Source organism: Coturnix japonica, chromosome 1, assembly GCF_054131305.1.
Source record: "Coturnix japonica strain WE chromosome 1, WE-NBRP24, whole genome shotgun sequence".
Lineage (NCBI taxonomy): Eukaryota > Metazoa > Chordata > Aves > Galliformes > Phasianidae > Coturnix > Coturnix japonica.
In genome coordinates this window covers 66,437,370-66,462,755 of record NC_140663.1, presented here as the reverse complement: position 1 = coordinate 66,462,755, position 25,386 = coordinate 66,437,370, and the positions used below count along the sequence as shown (strand labels likewise).

General features: G+C 38.1%; 1 protein-coding gene across 8 annotated transcripts in view; it reads left to right on the top strand.

The window, feature by feature from the left end:
• CCDC91 (coiled-coil domain containing 91) overlaps nt 1-25,386 on the top strand; it is a 170,444-nt gene that overhangs the window by 11,776 nt on the left and 133,282 nt on the right. For 6 of the 8 annotated variants that reach the window (XR_001557089.3, XM_085522433.1, XM_085522448.1 and 3 more), the window contains exons 2-6: nt 5,837-5,898; nt 6,519-6,597; nt 10,777-10,946; nt 13,436-13,621; nt 15,092-15,196. Coding sequence is in view for 7 of the 8 variants with exons in the window: in XM_085522433.1 (XP_085378559.1) it covers nt 5,869-5,898; nt 6,519-6,597; nt 10,777-10,946; nt 13,436-13,621; nt 15,092-15,196 (570 nt within the window). In the remaining variant the exon portion in view is untranslated. The remainder of the gene's footprint in view (nt 1-5,836; nt 5,899-6,518; nt 6,598-10,776; nt 10,947-13,435; nt 13,622-15,091; nt 15,197-25,386) is intronic. The other 2 variants (XM_085522459.1, XM_085522465.1) reach the window with 1 other exon arrangement.

Here is a 25,386-nt window from a genome sequence, read left to right as displayed (position 1 = left end):
GCAACTTGGACATCCATAAATCTATGGATTCTGATGGGATGCCTCTTAGAGTCATGAGGGAATTGGCTGATGTAGTTGTCAGGCCACTCTCAGTGATAGTTGGAGCAGTCAGGTGAAGTCTGTGGTGACTGGGGAAAAGGCAATGTCACACTCATTTTTAAGAAAGGTAGAAAGAATGACACAGGGAACTACCAACCTGTAAACCTCACAACAGTGCCAGGGAAGGTCATAGAACATATCTTCCTGGAGGCTGTGGTAATACACCTAGGAGACAAGCAGGTGATAAGGGGCAAGCAGCATGGCTTCATCAAAGGCAACTCCTTCCTGACCAACCAAGTGGCTGCCTATGGTCGTATAACTATCACTGCACAAAGGAAGAGCCACTGATGTCTTCAGTGTGGACATAAATAAGGGCCTTTAACATGGCTCCCTATAACATCCTTTTCTTCAAACTGGTAAGATGTGGATTCAATGGATGGACTGTTCATTGTTTGAAGAACTGGTTATGATATATACCCAGAGAGTGGTGGCCAGTGGTTCAATGACTGGATGAAGATCAGTGGCGAGTGCTGTCAGTACTGAGTCAGTGCTCTTTAACATCTTCATCAGTGGTGTCAATAGTGGGACTGAGTGCACCTTCAGGAGTTCTGCAGATGACATCAAGCTGTGTGGTGCAGTCGACATGCCTGGGGGACGGGATGCCAACCAGACAGACCTAGACAAGCTTGAGCAGTGGGCTCAGGAGAACCTCATGAGTTTTAAAAAAATCCACATGCAAGGTCTTGCACCTGGATTGCTGCAACATCCACCATCTATACAAACTAGGAGAAGAAATGATAGAACACAGCCTTGGCAAAAAGGACCTGGGGGTACTGGTGGATGATAATCCAGACATGAGCCATCAGTGTGCCCTTGTAGCCCAGAATACCAACTATATCCTGGGCTGCATCAAAAGAAGTGTTGGCAGCCAGTCAAGGGAGGTGATCCTGTCTCTCTGCTCTGTACTGGTGAAACCTCAGCTGGAATACTGCATCCAGATGTGGAGTCCCCAGTACAGGAGAGACATGGACCTGTTGGAGTGCATCCAGAGGAGGGCCACAGAAGTGATTCCAGGGATAAAACACCTTCCCTATGAGGACAGGCTAAGAGAGCTGTGGCTGTTCAGCCTGGAGAAGAGAAGGCTCTGGGGGAAGCTACTAGAGGCCTTTTAGTATCTAAAGCAAGACAGAAGAAGGAAAGGGACACACTCTTTAGCAGGGCCTGTTGTAATAACATATGGGGAAACTCTTTCAAATGAAAGAATGGGAGATTTAGTTTGGATATAAGGAGGAAGTTCTTATCAATAAGGATAGTGAAGGACTGGAACAGGTTGCCCAGAGAAGTGATAAAAGGCCCATCCTTGGCTATGTTCAAGATTATACGGGACTCAGAGCAGCTTGACCTAGCTGTAGATACCTCTTGTGTTTGTTGCAGGGGAGTTGGACTAGATGGCATTTAAAGGTCTCTTTCAACTCAAATGATTCTATGATTCTATAAGATGTAAGTCCATAAGGAAAGAAGAGTTTTATGCAAGAAGTAATATATTCTTGGAAAGATAGTGTCTCCTAGTAAATACTTTTTATACTAAGATATTGAACGTGTCAACCACTGAATTTCTGAAATGTCTATTGTCCAAGTTCATTAGGACTTAGTCTATACATTGTAATTTGCTTACATATAATACCTTCCAAATTTGCCAGTTACTTTCTGATTTTTCTGGTTTTTTTTTCCTGTTTATTGTTATTTTTTGTTTGTTTTTGTCTCCATTAAACAAAATATGTAAGCAAGCTAGTGCTTCTTTTTTATGGACTAGAAACTTAGCTTTTTGTTCAAAAGCAGAGGTGCATTTAAATGTGTGAATGTGTATTCTATGTAGCAAGGGATCCTTCCTAGCATCATTTAGCCTAGAATTCATATGGAATTTCTGAAGGCTTGGAAATCAGTGGATTAGCAGTTAGACATAGAAACACCATTGATACTTCTTGGATTTCTTTGGGATATTGTTTTCCTCTCTTCCAATTAGATGGAACAGGGAAATGATTCAAAATCATGTTACACAAACAGCCAAGAAATGATTGTTAAAATTTGTGAAACAAGGTAATGTTAAGTCAAGATAGGTCTGATCACGAACTGAAGAATATGAATGCTGTATGTGAAATGTAATGTAAAGAGGATGGAGCCAATAACAAGTTAATTCTTCTTTCTTCTTTTACCCTGCATTTGTGTGTGTGTGTGTGTGTGTATCTGTGTGTGTTAGAAGTGACTTATTTCTGTATTATTATTCTGTATATTATGTATCTCTAAGTACTTAAAAGTGTTCTTGTTGTGGTTTGTTGTTGCCTTCTTGGAAATTCTTGCTAATGTTTAATACATGTTTTTCCTCCAGAGACATCTCTTTTTACTGCAGAAAAGTGGTGCATGTGATGATAAATAAAATTTCTTCTTCTAATATTATTTTTCATATTATATAGATTTTTGTTTGTTTTCCTTCAGCCAACTTCTCTAATTTAGTGTGCCTTTCCAAAATTGGTTTGTTACACATCTCTGAATTTCTTCCAGTTTGTGTTCTAAAGCGTGGTACTGAATGTGGAATGTACTTTGTCCAGTTGAGATTTAACAACTGGTTCTGAGAAAAAGAGAGTTGCTCTTGCTCTTTGATGAGAAAATCTGTTTTTTCTAATGTGGTACTTCGAAGTAACTTCTAATAGAGCCTATGGGACCTGAAGCCATGGAATGCATGGTGTAGATAACATAGTCATTTGCCTTTCTAAAGATTTTAGCTCTGATTGCTATATGAATGCTGTTTCTTTGAATAAGTTTAGAACATTATTATTATATAGTTTTAAAAGTTCTTGTTAAGGTGCTAAGCCACATTGAAAGTATTAGATATATTTCAGGAATATGTTTTTAGACTAAGTTTATTCTAAAGCAGTTAGTTTGGAGGAAAAGTAAGAGTTAAGAAAGCAATTTCACCTTTTCCCAGAAACATTTTTGTTAGCTGAATCAACTGTGTTAAGTATAGTAAAATAAAATTTCTGTTATGAAGTAAATCAGGCTATATTCAGGGTTAAATGACACTAGAAGTGTTTCTGTGATCATTGATGCCAAAAGGCCTATTACTATAGTATGTTTTAATTCAAATAAACTGAATGCAATTATTGAGTGTTCTTATGCTTTTATGTATATAGCAGTTCACATTCTTTTTCACACTGAAGCTCTTTTTAAATGAAGAGTAGCTTGTTTAACATAGCAGCCTTCTATACTAAATATAATTCATCCAGAATTTTCAGATACCTTTCAGTACCTCAGATTTAGGTTAAATTTTACAATGCCTCTATAATTTGCCAACTTGTCTTGGAATGCCATTTAGTAATGTATATTCACTTTCTCATTTATACATTGCTGCCTTGATTCTGCACTGCTGTTCCAATTTCAATAGCATATTAAAGCTCTGAATGTTAACAGAATGCGTGAAGTTAAGATTAATACTGACTGGAGATACTCAATCACCTTCTCCCTCAAAAACAAACTAAACATTTGCAGTCCCTTAAAAGATGTGTGGTTCTGAAAATAAAAAGAAATTATTGGATCATGATCTTTTTTTAGCTGAACCAGATCTACTTACATTTTAATAGTATTGATGTAATTGAAGTTTATCAACAACAACTTGGAAATAAATATGTTAAACTTTGGAAGATGTTTATTTAAGCTTTTCCTGGTAATGTTTTTCAACAGATATAAACTGAATGTGTCCAGTTTGACAGAAATTTGGAGATGTACTCCAAACCTTTTGAATTGTTCTGTTTCTGAGGATGTGCTTTCATAGTATTAAGTTTCTCCGTCCTATAAACTGTGGTCAATTAACTTTACAAATGTTTTGACATTTTATTTAAGAAAAAAGCCCCAAAGCCTAGAAGTTTTTTGTGTCATCCTTCATTTGCGTACCTTGGTGATTTGATTTTTTTTTTTCTATTTTTTTTTTCCCCATATTTATGTATAATATCTTTCCACGAACAGACATGTATATCTTGGGTTACTTTCATTAGCAACGTAACTTATCCTGCAGTTTTGTAAAAGGAATGTCAGCTGAACTATAAATATTTCAAAATACCACAGAATTTAGGGCTACAACTCAAAAATGCTGATGAGTTTGTAAAATCTCAATCAACCCCTCCATGAAACCTAGAGAAGGACCTCTGTGGTAGCAAAAAAATTTCCAGAAATTCACTGCAGGATTTTTCTGAACTGCAGTTTGTGCTGACGGCTACGAATAAATGGGAAATGCAGGAAACATCTGATTTAATCATGGTGCTGATTTGGAAAAAACAACTTAAGAATAGACACTGTTTTTATCTTTTAATTCATGATCTCAGAGCTGTAAAGTATACTGCGTATTTCCATGTCATTAAATTCAGTTATGTTCATTATTAATTAAGAAAATTCTTCATTTCAGAATCCTATGGTCTGAAAATCTGTTGGTTTTTGTTTGTTTGTTTTTGTTTTTTGCTTTTTTTTTTTTTAAATATTCAGATGAACTGGATTATGTTGCTCTAAGTATCATTTATGTAGGTACTAGAGAATTGTCTTCTGTGTTTCAGAGCAATAGACATAACTTAAACATTAACTTATCCTGTTTTCTCATTTTAAAAAGCAGTTGTTGCTGTCTTGTTTTGAAAAGTTCCTCAATATCATTGTGCTTATCTTTTCTCTTGAAGATTTTCAAATTCCATCTTAAAAGTTCTAACCCATTTTACTTGTACCAGTAAAAATTTGCTTCTTAAAGAAATCTTGCAGCTCTAGCCCTTGTAACCTCTGTGTGAAATTATTTATTTTTTTCTATAGGGTTCTTGATCTTTTGTAGTACTTGTACATTGGGATGATTTCAGGTAACTTGTGGAATTAAAGTTAAGCATTTGGATGACTGAATACTCTTCTGAATGAGAAGGTGATAAGGCTAGGAAGAGCACATAGATGAGCTAGGTAGCCCTTGTATTCAGGTGTTTATTCATCTGTCATTTAACTGAGTTACAATGTAGGAGTCCATTTTTTTCTTTTGACTCCTAGTTGATCATAGAATTAACACATTTGTCTTATGAAACTGGCCAGTAAAAATGACCAATTGTCCCTCACTGCAAGAAAGACATCAAGGCCCTGGAACGTGTTCAAAGGAGGCAACAAAGCTGGTGAGGGGTCTGGAGCACAGGCCGTATGAGGAACAGCTGAGGGAGCGGGGATTGTTCAGTCTGGAGAAGAGGAGGCTCAGGGGAGACCTTATTGCTCTCTATAACTTCCTGAAGTGAGGTTGTAGTGAGCTGGGGGTTGGCCTCTTCTCTCGTGTCATTAGTGATAGGACTAGAGACAATGGTTTCAAGCTGCGGCAGGGGAGATTCAGGCTGGACATTAGGAAATATTACTTCTCAAAAAGGGTGTTCAGGCACTGGAATGGACTGCCCAGGGAGGTGGTGGAGTCACCGACCATGGGAGTGTTCAAGGAACGACTGGATGTTATATTGAGGGACATGGTTTAGTGGGAGCTATTGGTGATAGGTGAACGGTTGGGCTGGATGATCTTTTAGGTCTTTTCCAGCCTTGATGATTCTATGATTCTAATGAAATATACTCATTTTCCTGCAGCGTATTTCATTGTATTACTTTATCTTGCTGGTCTTCAGGATTTAACTACTTTAAATAAGTTTGTTCTTTAAAATGAACAGGATAGTTTTCATTTTACAAATTTTAATTTTTTGGCTAAACAAGATATGAATAATTAGTGATTTTGGTTTTGTTTTTAAATCAGGATTTCTACCATGCTGTAGTACTTGCTGAAAAATGGATGATGATGATTTTGGAGGATTTGAGGTATGTTGATTTAATTTTGAAACCTAACTGGATGTCATGATGTTTATGTGGAAACAGTTTTGACAGTATTCTGTTCAAGGAATATATTACACCTGTGCTTCTGTTAATTTTGTTAACTTCATGAAAATGTCAAATTAGAAGTTATGCACTTTAGTAATGGGGTCTAATATTTCATTCTGTAGTAGTACTGAGATAGGGGATGATAAATAGATTTTGTTTAGTCTTTAATTTCCTAAGTATTGTATTCCCAAGTATCGTAAATCTTCTTAAGCTACATTTCAGTTTTTTACACATAGCTGATATTTGTTCCGCTATAAACATGTCTCTCATACGTCTATACATACCATGTATCTGGTTGATTATACTACTACATTTATGTTGTTTCATTTCTCAGGCATTTTATATTGCTGACAGACATACTCTCCTTGTATAGATTATTTATATTTGACTCGACTCTATAGTTTTCTGACGCATACTCAGTGTAATTACATAAACTGCTTAGAAACTTACGTTCTTGTTTACTATATGAAAACTTTGGTAAATAAATATTTAAACTTTTTTTTTTTTATATATACATGCAGCATTTTATAAATAGTATAATTTTTTTCCTGTGTTTGTAGGCAGCAGAGAGCTATGAGTGTGGTAATGGTGACAAGCAGACTACATCTCCTGCTATTCCATGGGCAGCATTTCCTACAGGTATTGATTTGGATTAACAATAAATAAAAAAAACAGCATTGAAATTGTTAATAATGTATTCCTGTTCTCTGTTCATTGAAAATGCTAGTACATAAGTGTGTATATGCAGTAAAATAGTAGACAGCAGTGGAAGGTAGGCATAAGGATGTTCCTGAGTAATTATTTTCAGAAGTTGTACTTCTCAAAGTTGCACTTTATTGAGGAATACAAGTGAGAAATGCTTATTGCCTCTTAAGTCAGTCTTGGATAGGAAAAAAAGGAACTTTGTTACTCAAAGAATACTCTCAACATGAAGTATGGAGAGTCTGTTGCAAGGGCTGAGAATGAAGGCTGATCTAAAAGTAATACCTCCCATTTTATTATGTTGGCTCACAGTGTCAGAGGCAGATGTTGGTGGTATGGCAGTAGAGACTGAACCTTCCCGCCAATATTCTGTTACATTTTGTTCCATGCAACAAATGACAGCAGAGGAGCAGACTGACAAAATGATGTCTGACATGGAAGTGTGTATGAAGCAAAGCTGTGTCACAGAATTCCTCCTTGCAGAAAAATGGCACCCACGGGTGCTTGCTGAATGCTTATGGAGACCAAACAATGGATATTAGCACAGTGAGGTGATAAGTGGTGTGTTTCAGAGGTGGATGGTGCATGTCAGCTGCAGTGACAGTGATGTGACAGTGCACAGACTCTAGTTCATTGCTGACAATAATGCATATTTTATATTGGTGTCTGTGTTGAAAAATGGTGCTTTGTGGCTGAGAATTTGCATTAAATAACTTTACTGTGCTCTTTGTATCTGTTGCAGTTTCCATGAACATAAATAGGACTTGTTATTTTCAGAGCAATGCATGTAGACTCTGTTATGAATCAGTCTGGTTTTCTTTTGTAAGACTTAGTGTTGTTGCTCTGAAAGAAAAACCCTGTTTGTACCTTTACGCAAGTGAATTATCAGATGGTCTAAGTGAAAGTTTAGTTTTAATCTGTAATGCAGTCTGTATTCTGAACTGTCTTATATAAATTCTTTTCCTTGTTTTTTAACAGTAATACATAAACCTAAAAAAAAAAAAAAAAGAGCAAAACAAGTCCATGAAATGTTCAATTATGAGACAGGGAGAAGGAGTGACTGAGTGAGGAAATGGGGAATAGAGTGACAAGCAAATGGTCTGGGTGGGTGGAAATAGAAGACATTATAATCAACAAAACAAGGCTGAACTAGGATCACCCCAAGTTTGCACACATAAGTAAATGCATGTAGAATAGCATTATTAGCAGAGCTCTCATTTCTCTTTTGAGAAATCAGTACAAACAGGGCCTCTATGAAGTGGCTGGTACTCTAAAACACAGTATGTGATGATCAAACAGGAGCAATTAGAAGTCTGTGTGCAGAACTATGATCTCACTGAGATCACAGACAAAATGATAGAGATAGCTTGAATGACTAAAATGTTGGAATGGATGAAGGGTAGGCCCTTTAAGAAGAAAAAGCTGGGACAGGGAGTATCCTTTTATGTAAGAGAGTAGCTGGAGGGCACAGAACTCTGTTTTGGGGTAGGCAATCAGTCATGAATTTATGAGTCTGTATTAATGGGCAGACCAACACAGCTGACATTGCTGCATTTGCCTGCTGTAACTAAGGCCTTCTTCAGCTTACTTCATCCCCCAGAGGGATGTTAAACACTTCAGGATCTGTCAGAGAGAAAACAGCAGGACACTCACAATCCAGGATTACAAAACAGAAGCATAATAATGCAATAAACATAAACATAATATTATGTTCGGTATTGAGGGGTGATCTTCATAAACATGTTTTAAGCTAAACTAAAATATTAATGCAATTTCATATCACCATTACATACTCAAAAAGAATGAATTAAGATATCTTGATTGATAGACATAGCAAATGTTAATTAGATTTTCCTAGTGATGAGTCCTTGCTGCTGAAAGTGAAAGCTTTGTTTAAAGAAATAAAATAAAATAATAAAAAAGATACCTCAGGCTTGCCTTGTCTTCTGCAAGGTCATGTGTTTAGTTGAAGCCAAAGTGTTCAGAGTGGTTATCAGTTGTTTCTCCTTATTTTCCAGGTGTTATTTTGACAGTTGAGGAATTGAGATTTTTTTTTTTTTTAATTGTTTTTTTTTCTTGCTCCTCAAAATCTTAAACTTTTATTATCACTGAAAGCTACACACTTTTTATAGTCACTGAAAGCTCAACTTGATTATAGAAAGTTACACACACAAAAAAAGTATTATTTGAATGGCTGTCTAGTGTGTCTCAGTCTCATGTTTTTTTGCTTTTGTGATAAATTATTTGTTTGAAAATGGCTGTATTCCAGTGATCATAACAAAAGTATGAATGGTAACAACTTGGGAATCAGTGTTGTGCTAGGTTTTTCTGTTTGAGCTAATAGTTTTAATCCCAGAAACATCTTGTCTGCTCAATCAGAACTGTCTGGTATGTTACTTTAGTTGATGTTCCATCTATTGAAAACAGATTTCATTCTGAAAGTCAGGATATCAAGTGACAGCATAAAACCGAGATCTTACTGTTGGCTTTGTTGTAATTATTATTTTTTTTTAGCAGCTCAAAAGGTAGTGTTCTCTGTCATCATCTCTGTCATTTGAACTAACAGAAGAAGTAATGGCTTTAGGAAGCTGCCTTTTCTTTGTGAGTAGACATTTGGAAGGTCAGGGAAAAGTTAAGCAGAATCTTCTAGTTGATTTCACAATACCTTATGTTACATAAAGGAAACCTGAAAAGTCACACTAAAGATGATGGAGAAGAGTTAAAAATACTGCTGTTTCCAAGTGTATTTTTGTTGGTCTTGGTTACCTAAACTTTTTATTATTATTATTATTAATATTGAAATACTGTTCTCTAGCATTTTCATCCAGTTTCCTTGTTTGTTTGTTTGTTTGTATGTTTTCCTCTCCACATGTCCAAATACACTCTTGCTTTGCTTAAGATCCTGATGATTTTCTGTTATGTAGTCTTCTTTCTTTTTGGTAGATAAAGGTTTGCATCTTTCTTAACCTGAATCCCAAAACGGGGAAGGTAAAGAAGGTGGAACATAGTGTACTGGATTCAAGGATCAGATTTGTCATTTTGAGTATATTTAGGCCAATATATATGTTTACTTGTTCTGTGCATGTGTATGAATGCAATTCATTCAATGATGATTTTGAGAATCTGAGCCTTGCTCAGGTAATCTCTGCATTTCACCAGATATACTAATGTGAGTTACTTTATCTAGTGCAACTGCATATACCTTTTGAATGCACTTAAGCAGAAAGGCCTCTTTATGTCAGGAGTTTCAGGATAGTACTGTCAACATGTAATCATTAAATGATGTCAAAGAAAATGTTATTTTAGTGTTTTTTTTCTTTCGTGAAATACTTAATGGCCCTGACTGCTTGGGCTGACATAAATATTCTCAAAGAAATGCCTCCTTATGTTCACCAGCAATATCAAGGGTGGATGTTGGTGGTATGGCAGTAGAGTTTGCACCTCAGAATTATGAAAAGATCACAGGATTTTGTTATTAAATTAAAAAAGTAACTTTTTACTTAGTGTTTATCTGAATCTGTCGTAAAAGCACTCTAGTTTCTATAGTGCAGTGTTGGTTAATATCTTCTTTTCGTATAGCATAAATGGCAATTGCTATGAGAGAACTCACACCAATATTTAATTACATTTTTGCTTTACTAGCTATAAAGTTATTAAATTTATCAAAAGATAACTATATTGTTATCTTTTTTGATCTGTCCGAAAATGAAAACTTGCTTTTATCAAGTGTCTTGGTAAAACTTTATAAAAGGTAGGAACTTACGAATATGGTTTTACAGTTGTCTTAAACTGATTCAAGATCATGCTGAAACTGAAAAGCTCTGAGAAAAGACAGTAGTTAAGACTTCTGTTTTTGATGGCAGTTGCCTCCCGAAGCCTTTGTGTAAGTTACAAGTATAAATGTAGTGTGACTGTATAAATTTGCATGTCATTGATGTGGTAGTACTTAAAATAACTTTGTATGGGGTTACATTTCAGTGCAATTACTTTGTGAAAGTTACATAGTCTTATTTGAATACAACTCCTTAAACTTCTTCCTACTGTGATATGTTTAGATTTCAGAAACAGTGTTTGAATGCAGCTTGCAAGTTTTTCTGTTTCTATTCCTTGCATTAGAGTTTGAAGTCCATATATCTCAGAATGTTTCTCCTGATGTTCATTTGGAGCATTGTGTGCCTTCGTCCTTCCTGGATCCTTCTGACTCACTCACTTTATCAAGTGATAATGTGGCAACATCTATTCAGACAGCCAACAATGTGATAAACTCAGCTGTTCTTGAAGAACAGGTAAAAGAGCAGTCATAATCTGTATTTCAACATGAGAACTTGAAGTATTAAATATCTTAGCATTACATTTTTTCTGTACAAATTTAGTTTGTGTTTTAAGATCAAATGCTGGCCCTTTGATGATTTTGTGATTTAGATTCTCAAGTAAAATAATTTTTGATTCTTTAGGAGTGTGGGACATAGGGAAATAGTGTTTTAGTCTTCTAATTGGGAAATTCCATACTCGTTTGGTATGGACTGCAAGAGTGATAAGTATATTAAGGGCATGTTTATAGTACTAGGAATGAAAATAGGAAATGGTAACAAAAAATTCTATAATTATATACTTGTGTGTATATGTGAGAAACACACTCAAGATCAAAAATTTCTTATCAGGCAAAGATCTCTGTGAGGAGCAGTTTATTCGTTATTGCAATAATGGGTGCACACCCTCTACTGACAAGGGAGAAATAGCGCAACTAGTCAGTGAAATCCATTCTGTTATATACCCTGGGTTCAACACAGGTAAAGCTTCTTATGGCACTCATTGGTTGAGTGTCTCAGGCTCACAGTCTTCCGACGCTGTTGCTATGTTACTCTTCCATAGCCACAGTTACACTTCCATAGCTATGTTATTCTTCCATACGATGTGTATTACCAAACTGCTGGGTATATTCTGTACTTTTTATGGTGATAGGAGGACAGTATTTTCACCAGTCTGCACACTAATTCTGTCCTGTATCGGACTCTCCCCTTCCCTACACTGGTGCCTGTGCCAATTTAACCTAGGTTGCAAGGCCCCAGTCTCAACTCTACTTTGTTCAGAAGCTTTCTTTGTGAAAGGCAACTTATCCTGTGCTACATACAGAAATACTAGAAATTTCCACTGCAAAACCACAATCTACCTCTCACATATATTTACAGATTTAACAGTTCTATATAATCATGATTAATTCTTACGTGATATTGCATTTAGAGAATTAACATTTATTTTTCCCCGTAATTAGAATTAATTTTTTCTCTTAAATTTGGAGAATCAAAAAATGGTAAGATGGTTTGGTTTAGAAGGGAACTTAAAGATTATCTAGTTCCTACCCCCCAACCATGGGCAGGGACACTTCCCACTGGATCAGGTTGCCAAACTCCATGCAAGCTGGCCTTGAGTACCTCCGGAGATGAGGTATTCATAGATTCTCTGGGCATCGTGTGCCAGTGCCTCACCACACTCTGAGTAAATAATTCATTTCTAATTTCTTGTTTATATCTACCCTCTTCTAGTTTGAAACTATTTTACCCCTTGTCCTATCATTACATCTCTTGTTAAGAGTCCCTTCCCATCTTAAAGCCTCCATTTAATACTTCCAGGCTATAAAGTTGTCTCACTGGATCCTTCTTTTCTCCAGGCTGCACAAGCCCTGCTCCCTCAGCCTGATTTCATTGGAGATGTGCTCCAGCCCTTTGATCTTTCTTTTGGCCTTTTCTTGACCTTGGGTAACAGGTCCTTGTCCTTATTTTGAGGGTCCCGGGCCCCATCTAGCTTCTCATTGTTTTTGACAGAAAGTGAATTGAGAGAACAAACTGCAGCTTTCTTTCCATCTGTTTTATATTCTGGATCTTACAAATTCATATACAGTTGAGATCTCTGCTATTTTTGGTTGTTTTTCATTGAATTTAGTAATCAAAAGGTTGTGATTGCTTTCATATTATGTGTTGAGGAAATTGATTACATCGTATCATTCAATCCTCTCCTAAAAAACATACTGACATGTTCCTCTGCTACCCCTTCCCCAATCTCAAGTGCTGTTGGCTTTCAAAAAGTTGTTAGAAAACAAATGGTAGCTGAAGTTCTGGCGTTTTCCTTTGAAATTCCTTTGCAGCTATATAAACAAGTAAGGTGTTTGATTTTTTTTTTTAATTTTATTTTTTTTAAATTTTTTTTCAATTAGGAAAAGAAAATTAAGCCTTATCAGTATTTTTATTTTGGTTAAAAAAGGTACTCTGATTTTAATTAAAATCTGTTTAATTACTTCACTTTCTATGGCTACTGTTTGTATTCTTCATTGGATGAAAAACAAGGAGTGATTTATTCATGGAGAGTTTATTTCCCTGTAAGCCTGGTGTTTTGAGACCAATGATTTTGTTTCACTCTTGTCCCCTTTTCACATCTTTTTAGTGTTTTGACCTCATTCAGAACTGATGTCAGCTTCCTTCATAGAAGCCTTCTACAAAGTATTTCTTGAAAAGCAAGCTTGAAAAGGAGATATGAAGGTTTAGTCTGAATGCGAGTAGAACTTCTAGCTACTGTTCCATTGTTGAAGCTTTCTTTTTGGCCAGCACATCATATATGTGAGAGGGTGCATGGATAATCTCAAGAAAGTATGATTACCAATAAGTAACTGTTGTGTTTACATTAGTTAAGATCTATAATTTCAGTTGGAAATGAAACTTAACTTGACTGGAATGTTATGTCTTTGCCATCTCCTTTACCATTTTGTTTTTCTTATAAATAGATTCAAGTAGATATTCCAGTTGCCTCTTTGAATTTAACAGAAGATAAGTCCTTAGTCACATCCATTGCTTTGGATGATGCTCAGTTGCAGAGAACAAATGAATCAAAGAGCTGCCTTCAACAAACTCTAGCAAATCTAGAGATCAATCTTTGTGCTGCTGAGGAAGAAAAATTAAAAATTAAAAAGGTATGTTTCTTTTTGCTGTAAAAAAAAAAAACAAACACCCTGACATTTACAAAGCTTTTTAAGAGAAAATAACCAGATTGAGCCGTATTTAGAAAGACTAAATGTCGCAGTGTAAAGCCATGTGGTCTGAAGTCTTAACAATGAGTGTTAAGCGGGAGTGTGTGGTCTCTGAAGTTGGAAATGCCTTTGGCTGTCTACACAACAATAACACTAACTAAATTCTTCATATTGCTTCTGCACTGAGTGTTGTAGAGTACCAAGCAGGACTGTGCTTGTCATTGTGTATCTGAGTAAATCAAAGGTCACTAAGACACTGGAGAGTAAGTGTCCCCCTGGTGGGCTAGGGTGAGGTTAACTTTTAATTCTCTGTTAAGTACAGATTATAAGAGAGATATACGAAGAGATAAGCACTGCATCATGGCTTCTGTGAACCTCACTGAGTAAAGAGGAATTATCTTGGGCCACATATACTTTAACAATAACATAGCTAACAATAACTAAAAATAGCTAACAAACCTTATTTTGCATTTTAATTTTTTTTTTAATTGGAGCATTAAAAAAAGAGCCACATCACTCTGATTTAATGGAAGTGTTTGCACTTCTTAGTTCATCAAAGCATTTCACTCTTATCCTTTACCCTTAAAAACAGTTGTTTAGAAATATATCTGTACTGCCAAAAAAGTGATGACATGAACAAGGTGTGATTGTGAAGCAAGTGATATTTTTCTCTCATCAGAAAGGTCTTATAGAAGTCTAGTAAAGAGGCATTATCAGATTTTTCTTTCAGTTGAATGTCTGGTTTCAACTCTGTATATTCTATCTGAAAACTTGCAAGTAATGTATTTACGTCAACTGCAAATGTGGTTGTAAATGTATGAAAAAAAGATGATTATTTTTCTAAGCAATCTTTATACCTTTTGACAAATTCCTTTGTCAAAATGGAATTCAAGGCTGCATATTGTTCACTGTACAAAGTACTGTGTGTAGCCAGTGTATCAGAGTGCATACAATTATTAGCCTTAACACTGCACTGTGCTCTCCCCCCGACCACCTTGTGCTGATTTCAGCCCAAACAGTACCCATCACACACTGATTGTTGTTGCTGAGTGACGGATGCATACTTGGGGCCAGACTGGGCCACACAGTGGGGAAAAGCTACCACCATGATGGTGCTGGGGAGGGAGCAGACCACAGTATGGTTTTGGTAATGTTAAGGTTCTAGTCACTTTGGAGATGGAGGTGCCTTTTAGTGGAATCATTTTCTAAAAGTACTTAATAAGGTTTTCAGCTGTAGAAAGACAGAAACCATTTAAAATGTAGAAATACTTGACTTTAAGTATCTTCTGATGTTATGGTAGAAAATGTCATTGTCTTAAGAACTGAAGCTGGTTGGAATGATGACCTAAATTTGTATTTTCACAGTTCACAAACATTTTTAATTTCTCTTACTGTATTTTGTAATCTTTTCAGGAATTAGAATATTTACTGGAAAAACACAGTGTTCAAGAAATGAATTTCTTGAAGGAGAAAAAAGAAAAAGCTCTTTCACATCAAGATCATTACAAGATACTCCAGGTAATTTCATTTCATTTCTTACAGTATGCTTGTATTTTCAACAGTGTTTTGTGTGAAGTATGTTATATTGAACATATCCTCTTACTATCTGCAGGCCTGCTCCAGAATTGGAAGGATTTTTTAGGGTCTTCAAATCAAAACCTGATATTTACATTAGCAGGAATATTGATTTAATAGTCTGCATCAGGTGTCTGTCCACTTCTCTGTTGTTTTCAAGAGTGACAGATAAAACTTTAACTTGTTAGAAAAACTCATGTGTCTTATGTTCTGGATATGGTCAAATCAAATTAGAGAATAAAAGTGAGTCATGCTTCCACATGCTTTGAGTTAAAATTAATTTCTTGAAGCTTGCACTGCTTGTAATGCCCATTGCTTTTGTCTTTCTCCTTTGGCTTCTACAACACAAAGGACAATATCTGTGGCACACACTGAGCAAGTTTCGCAGATACAGAGGACAGATGTGTTGGTAGGATTTAAATGTAAGCTTTAATGTTCTTAGAAAGGGTCTTAACTTCTTAGACACACACTTTTGCCCTCTCTCTTGCAAATAAATATAAAATACTAGGTTTTTCTGAGAAGCTTTGTCAGTTGCCTTGTCATTTTATGTTCCATAAAAATATGGGAAGCTCCTGGGACTTTATTTTTTCTAAGTAGATTTGTGTTTCTCAGACAATACAAAATACTAAGATGTAAATGCAGATTTTTATAACTTTAAGATAAATGGAAGAACCAGAATGCAGACTTAATCTTTTTTGTTCAATAAGTTTTTTCCAGTTTATGATTATGTTTTTCTTCAATTGTAAGTATTCATTCAAAAAAACATATCCAATTGTAGTCATAGTTTAGAACTGTCTTGCGGCTATCTGTACCATATGAAAGCAGCTGAATAAGAAGGTAGAATCATAGAATCCTTTGAGTTGGAAGGGACCTTTAAATGCCATCTAGTCTAACTCCCCTGAAGAGAGCAGGGACACCACAGCTAGATCAGGTTGTCCAGGGCCTTATCCAGCCTCACCTTGAAGGTCTCCAGGGACAGAGCATCAACCACAATACTAGGCAACCTGTTCCAGTGCCTCACCACACTCACTGTAAAAGATGCTTTCCTTATATCTAGCCTAAAACTGCCCTTTTTGAACTTGAAGCCATTTCCCCATGTTCTGTCTCCACAGACCCTGCTAAGGAGTCTGTCTCCTTCTTTGTGTTTTCCCCTTTAGATACTGAAAGGCCGCTATCAGGTCTCCTTTCACCCTTCTCTTCTCCAGGCTGAACAGCCTCAGCTTGCTCAGCTTGTCCTCATAGGAGAGGTGTTCCATTCCATGCATCATTTTAATGTGCTCTAATAGGTCCATGTCTCTCCTGAACTAAGGGCTCCACATCTGGATGCGGTACTCATGTTGAGGCCTCACCACTGCAGAGTAGAGGGGCAGGATCACCTTCCTTGCCCTGCTGGCCTCTCTTTTTTAGATGCAGTCCAGGATGTGAGGGCACATTGCTAGTTCATGTCTGAGTTCCCATCCTCCATTACCCCCATGTCTTTTTTAGCTGGGCTATAATTAATCCTTACATTCCCCAGTTTATGTTGGTAGTGAGGGTAGCCTTGACCCAGGTGCAAGATCTTGCACTTGGATTTGTTGAACATTGTGAGGTTCACCTAGGCCCACTGCTCAAGCTTGTCTAGGTCCCTCTGAATGGCATCCCATCCCTCTGGTGTGTTGACCACACCCCACAGTTTGGTGTATTATCAACAAACTTGCTGTTGATGTCATTGATGAAGATATTAAAAGTGTTTAGACTCCAGCACTGATCACTAGAAGACACCACTCATCACTGATCTTCATCTAGACACTGAGCCATTGACCACCACTCTCTGGACTTGATCCTGCAGCCAGTTCTTTGTCCATCAAACAGTTCACCGATCAAATCCATATCTGTCCAATTTGGAGAGAAGGATGTTGTGGGGTACCGTGTCAGAGGCCTTACTGAAGTCCAGATAGAGGGCATCAGTGACACTTCCCTTGTCCACTGATTGAATGACACCGTCATGGAAGGCCACTAGGTTGGTTAAGTCGGATTTGCCCTTGGTGAAGCCATGCAGGTTCTCCTATATTGTGTCCCTGCCTTCCATGTCCCTTAGCATAGCTTCCAGGAGGATCTGTTCCATGATCATCCCTGGGACAGAGGTGAGACTGATAGGTTGGTAGTTCCAGGGGTCATCTTTTTTACCCTTCTTAAAAATGGTGTGATGTTTTATTTTTTCCAGTCACCAAGGGCTTCAACTGATTGCCATGGCTTTTAAAACGTCATAGAGAGTGACAAAGATACGAGCAGGTCTTTGGGAGATGAGTTTTTATTATTGCAGGTTTCTTTATAAAGACCTGGAAAACGTATATGCAAACCTGAGTTTTTCTGGTAGATTCACAATGTATACTGAAAGCCTTCGTAATACATTTCAAACCTGTCATTTGAACAAGAAAAGCAGAAAGGTGTATGCGTGTAGTATACAGCAGTTCACTTGAGCTGTAATATGATATGATATGACTTCAGATTAAAAGAATCTCTCAGTTTTTATTATCCATATTCTGTTTTCTGAGGCAGATTATCTGTTTTCTGTTAATAATCCTGTTAGTAGGTGACATTCTCTAACTTACTTGGTTCAAGAAGAGAGAACAGTGCTTGAGTTCTAGCCTTCTTAGTGGGATCTTAATTATTTGGACAGATTGTTTAGCTGATAAGACTTACAATGTTTGGTCTAGTGGCAGACAACAGTTTTTGATGATTCACTAAAAAATGGATCACATTTTTCCTCTGCTATTTCTTTGATTTACCACACAGTTTTATTTGAGTACTGCATTGCTGTTGGAAAACTCTAGTTGTGGTTATACACATTTTTTCCCATCGTCAACAGTTTCTGGAAGTTAAGCAGACTTCTTTTCACAGCACAACGTACTTGATGTAGTGTGATATTTCTTTTTGTAATAAACTTTTTTTCTGTTGGCAACTAACTTCTATTCTTCTAACTTAATAGACCTATAGTTCTTTTTTGAATGTACTGAAAATGTTTTTGCTTTGAATTCTTTGTTTCTGTTCCCCGCTTTTTGTTTAGGGAATATCTCTTCAATTTTTATTGCGACAGTGACTTTAGTTTAACAATATTTCTACTGCTGCAAAAAGTAATGATTTAAAAATTAACTAGTTCAATACTACTATTTTACTGTGAGTGATGTTCTTGTTTATAGAGAAGCAGATAGGTAGACGCCTTATTTAAGTAGTATTTTAGAAAGTTAAGAAAGCTTATGCTGAAGAATTTGTTAATGAATTACTGCATAATTATGCAAAGGTTGTGCATTAATTCTTAGCTGGAATTAAACTGCATGGTAATATAAGTACAATTGTTCTTATTGGATGATGTTTCATCTGCTTATTTCTGAAGCTGTTGGTTTTTAGGGATTCTTTTCATTGATTTCCACTAAATCTGACATTTAAATTATAAAGCTTAACGTTATGAGGAAAAAAATTGTAGGATCTTAGAATGGCTTAGATTGGAGGGTGCCCTAAAGAACTTTTAGCGAAAGAGCTATTGGTGGCCATCTTGCCATACTGACCACAAAGTGGTTGAATTTAAGTTTAAATTTCAGGCTACTCAGGGGAGTTGTTAACAAGATCCCCTGGTAAACTTCTTTTGGAAGCAATGGGGTCTGTCAGTGCTGGTCGCTTTTTAAATTGCACCTTCTGTTCTTGAGAGCACAGAAACAGGCAATTCCAAAATGCTAGAAGTCAAAAAGGGAGGGCAGAAGGCCAGCTTGGCTGAACAGGGAACTTCTTTCAGAGCTTAGGTGGAAAAAGGAAGCGTGTGGCCACTGGAAGCAAGGTCAGGTGACATGGGGGAGACTGCAGGGATTCTATTCACAGTTGTAAGGAGAGAGTAAGTGCGACCAAAGCGAAGCTCAGTTAGAGTTGAAGCTATCCAATACTGCGGGGGACAGAATAAGGTTGTCTTTTTTAATACGTTAACACCAAAAGGAGGACCAAAGAGAGCATGACTTCTTTACTTGATGAAAATGGTAATCTTACAAACAGGGACCTAGACAAAGTAGAGATGTTTAATACCTTCATTACTTTTGTCTTTAATGCTAACGATGGGCTCTGGCATTCCAGGTGGCCTGAGTTAGAAGACTGCGACTGAGGTTACGATCAATTCCCAGACAACACTGAACTTGTGTGGGGTTTGCTGCTCCATGTGGATGCATATAAGTCTACAGGTTTCATCCCAGGGTACTCAGAGAGCTGGCCAATGTCAGCATGAGACCTCTCAATTATTTTTCAAAAGTCTTGGGAATGTGGATAGGTCCCATTTGACTGGAAGCTGGCAAATACTGTTCCAGAAATCAAGAAGGGCAAGAGAGAAGACTCTGGTAATTACAGGCCTGTCAGTATTGCTTCAGTGCCTTATAAAATTATGGAGAAAATTATTCTAGGAGTTATTGAAAAACACTTGAAGAACAATGTTAGTCATTGGTCACAGCCAACATGGGTTCATGAGGGGAAGATCCTGTTTAATTAAGTTAATTTTGTTTTATGACAAGGTTACCCATCTAGTTGACCAAGGGAATCTAGTTGATGTTATCTCGTTGGATTTTAGTAAAACTTTCATTACTATTTCTCACAGTATCCTTCTGGACAAAAGCCATATGCCTTTGTCTAGCATACAGCTAGACAAAAATGTAATGTGCTGGGTGAGCAATTGGTTGATCGTTTAGGCCCAAAAATGCATAGTAAATGGTGTTACATCAGGTTGGCAGCTGATCACTAATGGGGTTCCCCACAACCCTGTTTTAGGGCTAGTTCTGTATAATCTCTTAATAAATGACTTGGATGTAGGACTGGAAGGTGTTTTAAATCAAGTTTTCTGACAATACTAAATTGGGAGGAGCTGTTGACTCTGTCAAAGATGGAAAGGCCTTGCAGAGAGACTTAGAGAAATCAGACAGCCGGGCAATTGCCAGCTGCATGAAATTTAACAACAACTTCCTGCCCTGCTGAAAGAGGTTTGGAGATCTTGATTGACAGTAAGTTCAGCATGGGTAGACTGTGTGCCCAGGCGTACAGGAAGACAAACTTTATCCTGAGGTGCATAGCATTGCCAGCCAGTCAAGGGAAGTAATGTCCTATTCTATGCTGCACTGGTATGGCCTCACCTGGAGTACTGTATGCAGTTTTGGACACCACAGTACAAAAAGGCCATAAAACTATTGGGGAGCATCCAAAGGAGGCCTGCTAAGATGGTGAAGGATTTAGGAAGGAAGATGTGTGAGCATTAGATTAAGTCTCTTGGTTTGTTCAGCCTAGAGAATAAGAGACTGATGGGAGACCTCACTTTGGCTATGGCTTCCTCATGAGGGGGAATAGAGGGGCATGTGGTGATCCTCCACTCTCTGGTGACCAGTGATAGAACCTGAGGGAACAGCATGAAGCTTCAACAATGCAGATTAAGTTGGATATTAGGAAAAGGTTCTTTACTGAGAGGGTTGTCAGGCAATGTAACAGGCTACCAAGGGAAATGATAATTGCATGGGGTTTGCCAGAGTTAAACAAGCATCTGGACAATGCTCTCAGACATATGGTCTCATTTTTGGGTGGTCCTGTGTGGACAGGAGTTGGAATCGATAATCCTTATGGGTCTCTTCCAACTTGGAATATTATGTGATTCTATGACAGTGTATAATGCTAAAAGCGAAAAAAGCATAGCTGTAGCCTGTTTTGTGTTAAAGTTTCAATTCAATTTTAAATAACTCCACCTTAACTTCAGTTCGTATTAGTGGAGGAGGATAGAAAATATGAGTTCAACTATACGCTGAGCTGTAATTAAACTGGACAGCTGAATTCTGAATATACAGATTCTTCTGTTACTGGGAAGTTAAGCTGTAAAACAGAGTTCCTCTTCTTGAGCTGGCTTTGTAGAATTAGGGATGACTGGCATACCTAGATCATGTACAAATGGAAAATACCATACCATTTTGCTGTCTTTCCTATTTCTATTTCTGTACTATTAAACATAAATGTTTCTGTGCTTGCACACCAGCTGTGTTGAGCCACTAGAATTAATTTAGGGAATTCTAATATAGCTACCTTTGATTTTTAGATGGAAATTGAGTATCTAATTTATATTACATTCTTCATAAATATCCCAAATTTGAAAATGTTAATATTTTTGTACATAGGTCACTCCGAAAGTAATGCCTTCTCTTTATTTCTATGGCAACTACAACAGAAACAAGAGCACAATAGCCCCATGTGATAGAGCAAATTCTCAGCTACAAAACAGGGGTTTTCAACATAGTTACCACCATTATTGTTGGCATTTTCACCAGTGATGAACAAGAGCCAGTAGGTCACACTTCTAAAAATCTGCACCAGTGGAGGTGACCTACTGTTGCTGTCACCACTGCTGAAACGTGCCATCCTCTGCCTTGCTGTGCTCACATCTACTGTTTAGTCTCCATAAACATTCAGCAAGCATCAGTAAATGTCAGTAGGTATAGCTCTCTCTGCTTGAAGGAATTCAGTGATGCATCTTTCCTTCATAGACACTTCTAAGTCAGATGCATTTCTGTCAGACTCTCTCTCTGCTACCATGTGTTGTGTAGCAACAGAATGTAACAGAATACTGTTGGAAAGATTCAGCCTCTACTGCTGCACACTACCAACATCCACCTCTGATGTCATGGGCCAACGTAATAAAGTGGGAGGCATTACTTTCAGAGCAGCCCTCAGTAAGTTTACAGATGACACCAAGCTAGGAAGAGGTGTTGATCTGCTGGAGGGTAGGAAGGCCCTTCAGAGGAATTTAGACAGGTTGGATCCATGGGCTGAAGCCAATTGTATGAGGCTTGACAAGCCCAAGAGCCTTATCCAGCACTTTGGTCATAACAGCCTTAAGCTCTGCTTGAGGCAGAGTGGCTGGAAAACTGTGAGTTGAAGAAGGATCTGGGAGTGTTAGCTGACAGCCAGCGGAATGGGAGCCAGCAGTATGCCAAGGTAGCCAAAAAGCCTGATGGCATCCTGGCTTATGTCAGAAATAGGGTAGTCAAGAAGGACCATCTTGAGCCCTGGTGAGGCAGTACCACAAGTACTGCATTTGATTTTGGGTCTCTCATATAGGAAAGATGTTGAGGCCTTGGAGTATGTCCCAGGAAGGGCAACAAAGATGATGAAGGGTCTGGAGTACTCTCTACAACTTCCAGAAAGGAGGTTGAAGTGAGGTGGGAGTTGGATTCTTCTGCCAGTTAAGTGTTGATAGGATAAGAGGTAATGGCTCTAAGTTGCGCCACAGGATGTTCAGGCTCGAGGGTAGGAAAAAAAAAATCTTATAGTGGTGAGGTATTGGAACAAGCTCCTCAGGGAGGTGGTGGAGTCACCAACCCTGGATGTGTTCAAGAAACATGTAGATGTGGTACTTAGGGACATGGTTTACTGGGCATGGTGGTAATGGGTTGAAGGTTGGACTGTGGATCATGGGTGTCCAGCCTTTTGGTTTGCCTGGGCTGCACAGAGTGAAGATAGATAGTCCTGAGCCACATGTAATTTATAGATCATAGAATTCCTCTGGTTGGCAAAGACCTTCAATGATCTGGTTGGCATGATCATCAAGTCTATGTAATATTTTTAATATATGCAAAAAACGAACTTAATTTTTTTAGTCAAAACATAAGAGAACAACAAAAAACATAAAACTGGTGGGTTTTTTAACATTGTTTTTTGTGAAACTAATACATTAGTTTGATTTCATGGAAGTTATTGCAGTTCTCTAGCTGTTTGTCGGAGATTTTCGATGACATTTTTCTCTTCCCTCTTCCTGTCCTTTTCCGTGAAAAACAGTTGTTCACAAACATACATACTGCCAAAAAGTGATGATATTATGAAGTGAGGGGTAGTTTTCTCTGATCAGATAGGTCTCATGAGAGTTTAGTAGAGAGACATGATCAGATCAGTCTTTGAGATGAATATCTGAATTCAGTTCTGTTTTAAAAAATCACAAGTAATTTATTTATGTCGACTGAAAATGGAGTTGGAAATATGAAAAAAAAAAAAGATGACTTCTTTAGCAGTCTTTAAATCTGCTCTGAAATTCCTTTGTCAAAATGGAAAGCAAGTCTGCATATTTTTCACTGTTCAAAGGAATGTGTATAGCCAATGTATCAAAATGCTTATAATTATTTGCTTTTTTTTGGCTTTCTGCGCTGCAAGGGCAGATTGATGGCTCATTTGCCATCCACCAGGAACCCTGTGTCCTTTTTATCAGGGCAGTGCTTTATCCCCCAAGTTGTATAGATAGCAGGGATTGCCATGTCCCAGGTGCAAGACCTTGCACTTGACTTTGTTTGCTCAAGTCTATTTAGATCTGTCCAGATGGCATCCTGTCCTCCAGCATGTCAACTATACAACACAGTTTGGTGTCGTCCACAAACTTACAGAGGCTGCACCCGATCCCAGTGTTGACGCCCTTCATGAAGATGTTAAAGAGCAGTGATCCCAGTACTGACCCCTGTGGGACACCACTCATCACTGATCTTCATCCAGACATTGAGCCACTAGCCACCACTCTCTGGGTATGATCTCATAACCAGTTCCTTATCCTCTGAATAGTTCAGCCATCAAATCCATAACTTCCCAATTAGGAGAAAAGGATGTTGTGGGGGACCATGTTAAAGGCCCTTACTGAAGTCCGGAATGAAGACATCAGTGTGTATCTTCCCTTGTTGACTGATGCAGTTAACGTCATCATTAACAACACAGTTGGTTAGGCATGACCTGCCATTGCTGAAGCCATGGTTATCCCTTATCTCCTCCCTCTCTTCCATGTGCTTTAGCATAGCTGCCAGGAGGATCTGTTCCATGATCTTCCCTGGCACAGAGGTGAGGCTGACAGGTTGGTTGTTCCCTGGGTCATCCTTTCTACCCTTCTTAAAAATGGGTGTAATGTTTTATTTTTTTCAGTCACCAGGGACTTCACCTGACCACCACGGCTTTTCAAAAATCACTGAGAGTGACCTTGTGACTATGTCAGCCAGTTACCAGTATTGTGATGCATCTCAGCAGGACCTGTAGACTTATGGACATTCAGGTTCCTCAGGCGGTCGCGTACCTGATCTTTATTTACAGCAAGAAGGGCATCATTCCCACAGTTCCCACCTTCTTAACCATCCACTTGATGACTGTGAGTAGAGCAGTCACTAGTGAAAACTGAGAGGAAAAAAAAATGTTGAGTACCTCAGCCTTCTGGTTGTCTGTTGGTACTAGTCTGACTGTATTGCTTACTGTGAGGATTACGCCCTCATGACTTTCCTTTTCCAAAAGGATATATCTATGAACCCTTTTTTATCCTTCCTTGCACCCCTTGCCAAATCCAGTTCCAGTTGGTCTTGGCCTTCCTAACCTTATTCCTACACAGCTTGGCAGTGTTCCTGTACTCCTCCCAGGTTACCTGCTATCATTTATCATTACCTGTGCATTTTCTTCTTGTCCTCTGATTTGACCTGTAGGTCCCATTTCCTTCATGTTGGTCTCTTGCCTTCCTTTTCTTCCTACACCTGCAGATGGAGAGCTCTTGGGTCCTAAGGAAAGCTTCCCTAAAGATCTGCCAGATCTGCTTCACTCCCTTGTTCTTGAGGAGAGATTTCCAGCAGGTTTTGTTGACTGACCTCTCTGAAGAGTTGGAATTTGGCTTTCGTAGAAGTAAGCCTCATGATTTTACTCTTCATATGTCCAATATTCCTCAAGAGCATCATCAGTACAGTCCTGGCAGTCTACAATCCTGATGTCACCAATCAGTTCACTTGCATTGGTGAGCAGCAGGTCCAACACTGCATCCCCCCTGGCAGGACTGTCTATTACCTGACTCAGGAAGTTATCCTTAATGCATTCCAGGAACCTCCTGGGTTGCTCACAGCTCATTGTGCTACTTTTCCAGATGATGTCAGGGTGGTTGAAGTTCCCCAGCAGGATGAGAGCCTGCAAAGACCTCTTGCAGATGGAGGAGGAAGGCTTCATTACCAGTCTCTGCTTGATCAAGAGGCCTGTAACATAGTAGACCCCAACCACGGAGCTCCCTTTGTTGCCTGTCTCTAACTTTCCCCCATATGCTTTCAACTTGCTCTTGGTCATTCTTCACAGACAGCTCTTCACACGTTCCT